General features: G+C 42.2%; 1 protein-coding gene across 1 annotated transcript in view; it reads left to right on the top strand.

Moving 5' to 3' along the window:
* Positions 1-12,500, top strand: part of maza (MYC-associated zinc finger protein a (purine-binding transcription factor)) — a 17,391-nt gene that overhangs the window by 599 nt on the left and 4,292 nt on the right. The window contains exons 1-4 of the mRNA XM_078270025.1: positions 1-420; positions 4,437-4,641; positions 8,749-9,134; positions 11,583-11,839. The exon at positions 1-420 is cut by the window's left edge and continues 599 nt beyond it. Of these exons, the coding sequence (XP_078126151.1) occupies positions 388-420; positions 4,437-4,641; positions 8,749-9,134; positions 11,583-11,839 (881 nt within the window). The 5' untranslated portion in view covers positions 1-387. The remainder of the gene's footprint in view (positions 421-4,436; positions 4,642-8,748; positions 9,135-11,582; positions 11,840-12,500) is intronic.

Here is a 12,500-nt window from a genome sequence, read left to right as displayed (position 1 = left end):
TCAATATAAAATAATTTCTATTTTGCATGCAATTCACCAAATTTTATTCCAGTAGACATAAGCAAATTATATTAAAATGCACCATTAAAGGAAGCATGATAACAACCATTGTGTCGCATTTTACAAGAAGCATCTTAGTGCCTGTTTAACGCCAACAGATTGCCATATAAATTCATAATAATCAGCCGAATTACTAATAAGTGTTAGCCGATTTAAGCTAAATATCGTCCGCTGTCATTGTATATGTTGCATTAGTTAAGCCGGGCAGGTAGAGGAGAGATCCAGGCCTCAGATTGTGTTTTCACAGCAGCAGTAGGAGCGTTTGGTCCTCGACTCCGTCCCCCTCCTCCCTCCCCTCTTTGCTCCCGGGGTGCTGAGCTGTTTAGGATGGATACCTCCTGGAGCAATTTCCTCTTTCAGGTAAGTCCTAATTGATGCTGGGGCTGCTTTGGGGTGTTTTTTTTGGGGGGGGGGGGGATTGGGGAGGTTGGGGTTAAAGAGGGGGTGGGGGGGGGGTCACAGAGGGGTCAGGGTGAAGCTGGCTTTTGGGTCCCCAGCTGGCAGGTTGGCGTGTAAATCACGAGTTTTATCACGATACATATTAGATTATTTGGACAAAGTTACGATATTTGCTGATATAATATCAATAACGCCCTTTTGCATTGTGGAATTCAGCCGCTTTATTCTTATGCAATAGTTATTTTATATGTGTATATTTGTCTCTGTATTTGTTTGTTTGTTTGTTTGTTTATGTTTGCACCAATCACCATGGCAACTTCCACAAGTGTAACTTATTGTGGCAATACACCTTTTTCTTATTCTGATTCTGATTTAAAGGAGCTGTAGGTAGGATTATGAAGATCCAGGACTTAGCCAAAATATTTCAACATCAACAACTTCTCAGCCCCTCCCCCCTTTCTGCTAAAGCCCCAAACGGTCTCCTAAGCCCCTCCCCCCCCAATGCGTGTGTATGAGCAGTGATTGACACGCAGTTAGACACCCCCCCCTGGCCCTGATTGGTGCATCTGAACAGTTAGACACCCCCCCTGGTCCTGATTGGTGCATCTGAACAGTTAGACACCCCGCCAGGCCCTGATTGGTGCAGCTGAACAGTTAGACACTCCGCCAGGCCCAGATTGGGGCATCAGAACAGTTAGACACCCCCCTGGTGCTGATTGGTGCATCTGAACAGTTAGACACCCCCCCTGGCCCTGATTGGTGTATCTGAACAGTTAGACACCCCCCTGGCCCTGATTGGTCCATCTGAACAGTTAGACACCCCCCCCGGTTCTGATTGGTCCATCTGAACAGTTAGACACCCCCGGGCCCTGATTGGTGCATCTGAACAGTTGGACACCCCCCTGGTTCTGATTGGTCCATCTGAACAGTTAGACACCCCCGGCCCTGATTGGTGCATCTGAACAGTTAGACACCCCCCCTGGTCCTGATTGGTGCATCTGAACAGTTAGACACCCCCCCCCCCGGCCCTGATTGGTCCATCTGAACAGTTAACACGACGGCAAACGGGAAAACACGACAGCAAATAGGAAAACAAAACGGCATTAACTTCTACCAGAAAAGGTAGGGCCTATCTAGTAGAGGACGGAGCCTCCTGATTGGACAGATGGACTGTCTCTCTGTTAAAAATAGGCGCTTTTCCGTGTTTTTCACCTCTCCTTCCTGTTAAAAGACAGACAGTCCTCTGCTGGATAGGCCCTACCTTTTCCAGTAGAAGTTAATGCTGTCGTGTTTTCCTATTTTGCTGTCATGTTTTCATATTTGCTGTCGTGTTTTCCTATTTGCCGTCATGTTTTCATATTTGCTGTCGTGTTTTCCTATTTGCCGTCATGTTTTCATATTTGCTGTCGTGTTTTCCTATTTGCCGTCATGTTTTCATATTTGCTGTCGTGTTTTCCTATTTGCCGTTGTGTTTTATGATTTGCCGTTGTGTTTTATGATTTGCTGTTGCGTTTTTCTATTTGCTGTTGTGATTTGCACTTCAGGGCCACCGTAGGATCCAGATGGATGTATTGATGTACCCAGAAGGCCAAGACCTTCCCTACGTACACCTCTCTAAACCCCCTTTCTGTTTTATTAATAACGTAACCATGGTCAGCATGTTGGTATGAGCTCTCAGCAGGGCTGGAAGTACTCGGATACTTTACTGCAATAAAAGTACTAAACCCACACAGTAATAATACTCTTTTACTGTTAAAGTCCTGCAGTGAAAATGTTCCTTCAGTAAAAGTCTGTCAGTATCATCAGGAGAATGTAGTTGAAGTATTAAAAGAATAAAAATATGTTATACTATCAGAGCTGCAAAGATGAATCGATCAGTTCAGAGATCTTAAACAGGGGGTCCAGGACATTATTGTAGGCCCAGTTTAATGCAACTTCATTTTATACAATATATGTAGTAGGGGGTCCCTGCTCTGTCTCTCTTTCAGATAAGGAGTCCTTGGCTTAAAACTAGTAAACTAGTGTGATGTCAGCTTGTTAAATATGAATCTGTTCTAGTTTCTTCTCTCCTTTGGGACAGGACACTGAAGATCTTTGAGGACGTCATCTTGGGCTTTTTGGGAAACTCTGATCCACATTTTAGAGACAGAACTACTCATCCATTCATCCAGAAAATAACCCACACATTAATCTATGATAACAATCGTTAGTTGCAGCCATGGGAACCCTAACCCGAGTAGATATTAACCAGACTCATAGCTAGTTGTGTAAAGGTGCTGACACACCAACACGATTATCGGCCGTCTGACAGTCTGGGAGGTCGGTGACTCGAGTCTGTTCGGTGTGTTTGTGCCGTCGTCCGTCAGAGGAGCCGTCGGCCTTCATTTTGGCCGACCTGACATGTTCAGTCAGAGACAGGGCAGTCGGGACTCACCCGGAAATGAGGAGCGGATGAGTCTCTCAAAATCTGATGAACATCTGTTAAACTGACCTTTGTTGATCTGAAATGAAGACAGATTCAGCAGCTGCACGGCCTGTTTCTCTCTTCAGATGTTTCCAGAAACACGTTACGGTGAACTATTTTAGGACAATATGAGATCATATTCTGAACGAGACGCCATGATGGTCGGGGAGCAGCCAGACCCACGTGACACGTTTGTCCAATCAGCTGCTGGTTTTCATTTTTAGGTGACAATCCAGATGAGCGCCGCCTGCTGTTATGGAGACGTATTAAGTTTTGGGCACGCGCAGAGCGTACGCTCAAGTCGGCGTCTCTTCGGTGTGTTTTGAGGCATTTTTTTGGACCTCGGGGACCCGACTGATCAGTCTGACTGGCTTTACTGCCGACGGTCAGCCGTCTGGTTGGTGTGTAACCTCTCTAAGAATTTCTCCCATCTAGCAGTGAAATTGTAGATGACAACCAACTGAATATTACTTTCTAGCTCTTCCTCCTACGGTGGCCGAACCCAAAATGTTCTTTTAGTATCATCGTTTCCACGCAGCTGTTCTAGCCACTCCAACATTAACTTTGGTCTTGTTGCTTTGCCTGTCGCGTTGTCGTTTTAATTCTCTTTTTCGCTTCCCTGGGCTGGCCTTGCGCTACATGGTGGCCATCATGCCAGCGAGTTGCTCGTATGTATTCTGAATGATTCTGAATGTCAGATTCTACGCGTACCAGAAAACTTTGATTAGTTGATGGAAGTTATTACACATGAATGAGTACATACTTGGGAAAGAACAAAGAGGTTTTTGCTAAGAATCAACTCAAAACATTACACAATGGAGCTTTAAGAGTTGATAAACGGACCAAAAACAACAAGACAAAATGGATTTAAACTATGTGAAGTAGAGATGGTCTGATACCATCGTTTGCTTCCCGATACCGATTCTAATACCTGAACTTGCGTATCGGCCGATACCGAGTACCAAGCCGATACCAGTGTGTCATATATTTTATTATGTATAACAGCTGTATACTACTATCTCTGTATGGATGTTATGATGTATAACAGCTGTATACTACTATCTCTGTATGGATGATATGATGTATAACAGCTGTATACTACTATCTCTGTATGGATGATATGATGTATAACAGCTGTATACTACTATCTCTGTATGGATGATATGATGTATAACAGCTGTATACTACTATCCCTGTATGGATGTGATATGATTTCTATCTTTGTTGTCAGTCTGGCTCAGGTTAAACTCTTTGTGAAACATGAACGCCCCAGAACTTTCTGTTATTCTGCAGTTTGTCAGTCAGTTATAATGTAAAAACAACATAAATAATCTACTTTAACGTAGATTTTCTTTAGGGCTTTATTACGTGGTATCAGATCGGTGTATAAACTCCAGTACTTCCCGATACCGATACCAGCGTTTTAGGCAGTATCGGAGGGACATCTCTAATGTGAAGATTAGCAGCTGTGTACTGGGCGTTACTAACGTGTTCCTGTTGACTCTGTCGTTAGACGGCGTCGACCCCGAGCCAGGCGGAGACGCCTCTGCAGTCGGAGCTGCTGCCGGAGCTCAGCGGCTCGGCTCCGAGTCCTCAGGCGGAGCACATGGCCTCACCGCCGTCTACCGTGGACATGGCCTCGCCCCCGTCCACCGTGGACATGGCCTCGCCGCCATCCACTGTGGACACGGCCGCCCTCAGCGAAGAGCCGCTGCCGGGTGAGACACAAACTCTGACAGGACGCTGTTGTGGCATTCAGTGCTGGAAGAAGTATTCAGATCCTTTACTGCAGTAAAAGTACTCACACCACACTGTAGAAATACTCTGTTACAAGTTACAGTACTAATACCACACAGTAATAATACTCTGTCACAGTTACAGTACTAATACCACACTGTAGAAATACTCTGTTACAAGTTACAGTACTAATACCACACAGTAATAATACTCTGTTACAAGTTACAGTACTAATACCACACTGTAGAAATACTCTGTTACAAGTTACAGTACTAATACCACACAGTAATAATACTCTGTCACAGTTACAGTACTAATACCACACAGTAATAATACTCTGTTACAAGTTACAGTACTAATACCACACAGTAATAATACTCTGTCACAGTTACAGTCCTGCAGAGAACATGTTCCTTCAGTAACAGTGTGTCAGTATCTTCAGGAGAATGAAGTCCTCCCGAAAATCAACACTTTTCCAGTTTTTTCGACACATTTTTCCAGCGTTTTTAAAGATTTTTCATGTTTTTGACGCTTTTTCAAACATTATCACCTTGTTTGATGCTTTTTTTCAATGTTTTTGGCGCTTTTGTCACTTATTGCCATTTTTTTGTCAAATTTGTTGACGTTTTTTAAACATTTGACTTGTACTTGTGAAGAGCGGGGCATGGAACCATCCATGTTATTTTGGGGTCATTTTGTTAATTAATAAATTATAAATACATTTCTGATATAGAAAACTTTGAAAAGGGGTCAGACTTGACCCAAGGACAGCAGGACGGTTGAAGTATTAAAAGTAGAGTAAAATCCTCCCATTTTAGGAAGTGGAAAGGATCCAAACAGGAAGCTGTCTTCCCGTCCAACATGAACTTCTCCTTTTGGGTCAAAATTGAAAAAGAACTTTTTTTAAAAACTTTTTTAAATGTTTTTCTCACTTTTTTCAATGTTTTTTTATATTCATGATCAATAAACCTAATTTAAATGACATTATACCTAATTTTTGAGTAAAAGAAAAAAGCCGAAATGATGAATTACTTTGAGTGATAGTTAGCATGTTGAGACTGGTTCATGGTCAAAGGCTATAAATTCAATGGAAGTCATCATTAATTTTACCTGCGAAGAACATGGATGCTTATGTTGTAGGGAACCCACTCAACATACCTGCATACCAGGTTATTTTTGGGCATTTTGGTTGAAAGAAACCCATATTTCTGATATAAAAAAAACTTAAAAACGGGTCAAACAACACACGGTTAATGGTCTGATCATCTCAGCTGGACTGTAGTCGTTATATTGTCGGCTAGTTTACTTTAGAATCAAACATCAGATTCATAAACTACATGTAACTAGTAACTAAAGTAACTAGTAACTAAAGCTGGAACAGATGAATGTTGCGGAGTAACTAAAGTAACTAGTAACTAAAGTAACTAGCAACTAAAGCTGGAACAGATGAATGTAGTGGAGTAACTAAAGTAACTAGCAACTAAAGTAACTAGCAACTAAAGTAACTAGTAACTAAAGTAACTAGTAACTAAAGTAACTAAAGCTGGAAGAGATGAATGTAGTGGAGTAACTAAAGTAACTAGTAACTAAAGTAACTAGTAACTAAAGCTGGAACAGATGAATGTAGTGGAGTAACTAAAGTAACTAGTAACTAAAGCTGGAACAGATGAATGTAGCGGAGTAACTAAAGTAACTAGTAACTAAAGTAACTAGTAACTAAAAGCTGTAACAGATGAATGTAGCGGAGTAACTAAAGTAACTAGTAACTAAAGTAACTAGTAACTAAAGCTGGAACAGATGAATGTAGCGGAGTAACTAAAGTAACTAGTAACTAAAGCTGGAACAGATGAATGTAGCGGAGTAACTAAAGTAACCAGTAACTAAAGTAACTAGTAAGCTAAAGCTGGAACAGATGAATGTAGCGGAGTAACTAAAGTAACTAGTAACTAAAAGCTGTAACAGATGAATGTAGCGGAGTAACTAAAGTAACTAGTAACTAAAGCTGGAACAGATGAATGTAGTGGAGTAACTAAAGTAACTAGTAACTAAAGTAACTAGTAACTAAAGCTGGAACAGATGAATGTAGCGAGTAACTAAAGTAACTAGTAACAAAAGTAACTAGTAACTAAAGCTGGAACAGATGAATGTAGTGGAGTAACTAAAGTAACTAGTAACTAAAGTAACTAGTAACTAAAGCTGGAACAGATGAATGTAGCGGAGTAACTAAAGTAACTAGTAACCAAAGTAACTAGTAACTAAAGCTGGAACAGATGAATGTAGCGGAGTAACTAAAGTAACTAGTAACTAAAGTAACTAGTAACTAAAGCTGGAACAGATGAATGTAGCGGAGTAACTAAAGTAACTAGTAACTAAAGCTGGAACAGATGAATGTAGCGGAGTAACTAAAGTAACTAGTAACTAAAGTAACTAGTAACTAAAGCTGGAACAGATGAACGTAGTGGAGTAACTAAAGTAACTAGTAACTAAAGCTGGAACAGATGAATGTAGCGGAGTAACTAAAGTAACTAGTAACTAAAGCTGGAACAGATGAATGTAGCGGAGTAACTAAAGTAACTAGTAACTAAAGCTGTAACAGATTAATGTAGTGGAGTAACTAAAGTAACTAGTAACTAAAGTAACTAGTAACTAAAGCTGGAACAGATGAATGTAGCCGAGTAACTAAAGTAACTAGTAACTAAAGCTGGAACAGATGAATGTAGCGGAGTAACTAAAGTAACTAGTAACTAAAGTAACTAGTAACTAAAGCTGGAAGAGATGAATGTAGTGGAGTAACTAAAGTAACTAGTAACTAAAGCTGGAACAGATGAATGTAGCGGAGTAACTAAAGTAACTAGTAACTAAAGCTGGAACAGATGAATGTAGCGGAGTAACTAAAGTAACTAGTAACTAAAGCTGTAACAGATTAATGTAGTGGAGTAACTAAAGTAACTAGTAACTAAAGTAACTAGTAACTAAAGCCGTAACAGATGAATGTAGCGGAGTAACTAAAGTAACTAGTAACTAAAGTAACTAGTAACTAAAGCTGGAACAGATGAATGTAGCGGAGTAACTAAAGTAACTAGTAACTAAAGTAACTAGTAGCTAAAGCTGGAACAGATGAATGTAGCGGAGTAACTAAAGTAACTAGTAACTAAAGCTGTAACAGATGAATGTAGCGGAGTAACTAAAGTAACTAGTAACTAAAGCTGGAACAGATGAATGTAGCGGAGTAACTAAAGTAACTAGTAACTAAAGCTGTAACAGATGAATGTAGTGGAGTAGAAGTAGAAAGTGGCATGAAGAGAAAAGACTCAAGTAAAGTACAAGTACCTCAACATTAGGACTGAAGTACAGTACTGGAGTAAATGTACTTAGTTACTTTTCAACACTGGGAATACTCTTCAGCACATGTTACTGAGGCAGCTTTATTTACACGGAACATTTCAAACATCAGCACAAAAAGTTTAATGACTTTAAAACCAATCAGCAATAAAAAGCTGAATAAAATCAGTTAGACGGAATCAAATGAAAATGCATTGATTATTAAAACCTCAGAAACAGCACGCTCTCTTCTTCCTTTCTCTCAACGTCTCCGCCGTGTGTCGCTCTATTCTCCCACATGTAGGAACCTCGTGAATCAACCTGCAACATGTCAGCTGTTTGGACATTCTTCAGCGTGTGTGCAGAAGATAACACGTCTGCAATATGCAACACCTGCAAGGAGGAAGTGGGGCGTGGAGGGACGACCCCAAAAACCAGAATCACATTTCTTTAGTTGATATCTGATGTGAAAAGAAGGAAATGGTTCTAACGTTGCTCTTTAGATGTGTTAATGTCCCACCAGGAGTACTTTATAGAGTTCTGTTTTATCACTATAAAACAGAACTATATAAATATAAATCCATTATTTGAGATAGAAAAAGATAGAAAATAAATATTTGTGTGCTGTAAAGTGGTTAGAAAAAATGAAATCAGTATCGGCTTAGAAAGTTGTAATCGGTGCATCTCTACCAAAAATGAATCTTTTTGTAAAATATTGTTTTTAAAAGTGATTAATATTAATAACGGCTCTGTGCTGTGTCTGGCAGTCAAAGCGCTGGCCAGGCCGAGCCGGCCGGCCCACGTCTGCGCCACCTGCAACAAGGAGTTCAAGAACAGCTACAACCTTCGCCGGCACCAGTCGGTGCACACGGGCATCCGGATGAAGGACCGCGCGGCGAGGGAGCGGGAGGACGGGGGGAAGGGGGGGCGGGGGGAGAGGCAGCCGGTGCCTCTGTCCCTCCTCCAGCTCACGCTGCCACTGCAGCCTGCGCCTCCGTCACTCCCCCCCAACGCCATCGACCCCCAGCACGGTCAGCACGCCAGCCAAGAGAGCCAGGCGGTGTCTGTGTCCATCGCCCCGGCGACCGTAACCATGGCTGCGCCGCCTCAGCCCATCCAGGCAGCCGTTGTTGTTGTGGGCTCCATGGAGCAGGTGGGTCCTGAACACAGGAAACACCTCCAAAGGTTTTCTACAGAGGCCAAAAAAAGGCAGAGAATTGAACCCGATCCGAATATTTTTTATGATGGGCGAAGGTTTTGGAGGCTGTGTGTAAACTAGAGCTGCAGGATATGAGGGAAATATGCAAATAATGTTGTTAAATACCGCGATAATGATATCACCTGCGATAAATAAACAGACATGCGCTCAGTAATGAAAGCGTTCTCAGTTCTGCTGCTTTCAGTGTTCTGCTAAAATACAACAAACGGCCTGTTGAGTTTAGAACTAATGACAGGAAATCATTTCCTACTTTCTTTCATTGAACAAATTGAACATTGAATTTAATTTAAAAAGCAGAACTAAAATGATAGTTACAGATCATTCAGTCCTGGATAAGTTGTGGCCTGCATATGGTACATATGGAAGGTTAGTCTCTCCCCTTCTGAATGTTGTTGATTATGTGCTTCATTTCTAGTCCTGCAGAGGCTCCACGCACAGCTTTGCCGCAGGGTTCTGTGTTAGGACCGCTTTTATTTGCATTGTACATGCTCTCCCTGGGGCATATATTAGCCAAGTTGGAGATATTTCTTATCACTTCTATGCAGATGACATCCAGCTGTATGTCTCTTTTGAGCCAGAAGACACTGATAAAGTGTTGAAATTGCTTAAATGTTTCAATTCGATCAAGGATTGGCTCACAAACAACTTTCTACAGCTCAATGAAAATAAGACCGAAGTCCTTATTGTTGCTCCGGACACTTTAGCTTCCAAGATTAGTCAGCTGCTGGGCTCCTTGTCCTCAGCTGTGCAGTCCAAACTGAAAAATCTTGGTGTAATATTTGATAATAACATGTACTTGGATCAACATATTCAATCTCTGACCCGCACATGTTTCTTTCAATTAAGAAACATTGCCAAACTTAGAGGAGCTGTTTCACATTCTGAGCTTGAGATGATCATTCATGCTTTTATTTCATCTCGGCTTGATTACTGCAACTCTGTTTTCACCTGTCTCAGCAAATCGTCCCAGGACCGTCTACAACTAGTCCAGCAGGATGTCGCACATCACTCCCATTTTATACTCATTACATTGGCTTCCGATTAACTTCAGGATCAAATTTAAAGTTTTGGTTCTGACTTATAAAGCTTTGCGTGGTCAGGCTCCAGTGTATATCTCGGACCTGCTCCATTCGTACACTACCAACAGGCCCCTCAGGTCTTCTAACCAGGGATTACTGGTTGGCCCACGCACCCGTTTAAAAACTAGAGGTGACCGTTCCTTTGAAGCGGTGGAACGCCCTTCCTATTGTCTTACGTTCTGCAGTCTCTGTTGAAGCTTTTAAAAAGCAGCTGAAGACACACTTGTTTAAATTTGCTTTTGATTCATGTATGTCATTTTTTTTTTCTGGTGTCTTTTAATGATTGTTTTTAGTCTTTTAGTCTTTTTAGTTTTACAACTTACTATGTGTTGTACAAATGTTTATCATGTGAAGCACTTTGTGACTTTGTGAAAGGTGCTATATCAAATAAACTTATTATTATTATTATTATTATTATTAGTTACATGTTTGGAGAGGTGAGGTCAGGCTCCAGCGACCTACGTATGTAGCCGCGGCGTAGACTTTACGCAGAAGTATAAATCAGGCTTAAGGTCGTCTGGATCGCTGTAATGTACTTCAGCCATCTGATAATCCAAGTTAGCGGTTCTAACTCCACATTTCACCGGTGTTGGCCGCGCTCCGCTGGCTTCCTGTCTGTTTCAGGATTGAATTTAAAATTGTATTAATTGTTTTCAAAATCTTAAATGGGTTGTCGCCTTCTTATTTATCGGAGCTCTTACGTGTCCACACACCTGTCAGAGCACTGAGGTCGTCCAATCAGATGCTCCTCCATGTGCCCAGATCCAGGTTAATAAACAAAGGTGAGCGAGCCTTTTCATTGGCTGCTCCAAACCTCTGGAATATTCTACCTGTTCATGTAAGAACATCTCGGGCTGTTGAAACGTTCAAGGCCTTGCTTAAGACCCATTACTATGCATTGGCTTTCAATTCCAGTTGAGCTTTGATATCTTGACCTTTTTCTACTGTTGGTAATTTAGTATTGTATATTGTGTATTGTTTTTGTATATTATTCAATTCTACAGAGATTTTTTTTAAGTATCAAATCAAAACAAGAGTTATCTCGAGACACTTTACAGCTAGGGTAGGTCTAGACCACACTCTATAATTTACAAAGCCCCAACAATTCCAGTAATTCCCCCCAGGAGCAAGCATTAGCAGTGGCTGATCTCTTAGATTTTTGGAGCTTGTTAAGCACTTTGGTCAACTCTGGTTGTTTTTAAACGTGCTATATGAATAAACTTGAACTGAACTGAACTAATGGCATACTTGTGTTCAGGGAGTCTTTCTCAACCTTCCTAACTTCTCTGCTGCTGCTCCCCAGACCCCCACCCCCACGCCCACCCCCATTCCCAACCAGGTGAGGAAGAACCACGCCTGTGAGGCGTGCGGGAAGGCCTTCAGAGACGTCTACCACCTGAACCGCCACCGCCTGTCCCACTCGGACGAGAAGCCGTACTCGTGCCCCGTCTGCCAGCAGCGCTTCAAGAGGAAAGACCGGATGAGCTACCACGTCCGCTCGCACCAGGGCGCCGTGGAGAAACCCTACGTCTGTCCGCACTGCGCCAAGGCCTTCTCTCGGTACGGACTCACATCAGATCACACATCATGGTCACAGCTTTGTTTTTGTTTGTGTAGCGCTTTTCATACATTACATGCATTTTGTAGTGCTAAATAGTGATTTAAAGGTGCTGTAGGGAGGATTGTGAGGATCCAGGACTTAGCCAAAACATTTGAACATCAACAACTTCTCAGCCCCTCCCCCCTTTCTGCTAAAGCCCAAAACGGTCTCCTAAGCCCCTCCCCCCACAAGGGAGAATGAATGCGAGTGCATGAGCAGTGATTGACACGCAGTTAGACACCCCCCCCGGGCCCTGATTGGTGCATCTGAACAGTTCGACACCCCCCTGGCCCTGATTGGTCCATCTGAACAGTTAGACACTCCCCTGGCCCTGATTGGTCCATCTGAACAGTTAGACACCCCCCTGGTCCTGATTGGTCCATCTGAACAGTTAGACACCCCCCTGGCCCTGATTGGTCCATCTGAACAGTTAGACACTCCCCTGGCCCTGATTGGTGCAACTGAACAGTTAGACACCCCCCTGGCCCTGATTGGTCCATCTGAACAGGGAGCTGTGGATTGTTGTAAATCTCTCTCCAGGCTGTAGGTGGAGCCAGAGGAGCTGATTATTTTAATGACCTGCTTCCTGTAGTTCTACTGGAACATCGGGTCAGTTTCAGC

This window comes from Sander vitreus, chromosome 15, assembly GCF_031162955.1.
Source record: "Sander vitreus isolate 19-12246 chromosome 15, sanVit1, whole genome shotgun sequence".
Taxonomy (NCBI): Eukaryota; Metazoa; Chordata; class Actinopteri; order Perciformes; family Percidae; genus Sander; species Sander vitreus.
The sequence above is the reverse complement of the archived record's forward strand: the minus strand, read 5'-3'. Positions and strand labels throughout refer to the sequence as shown.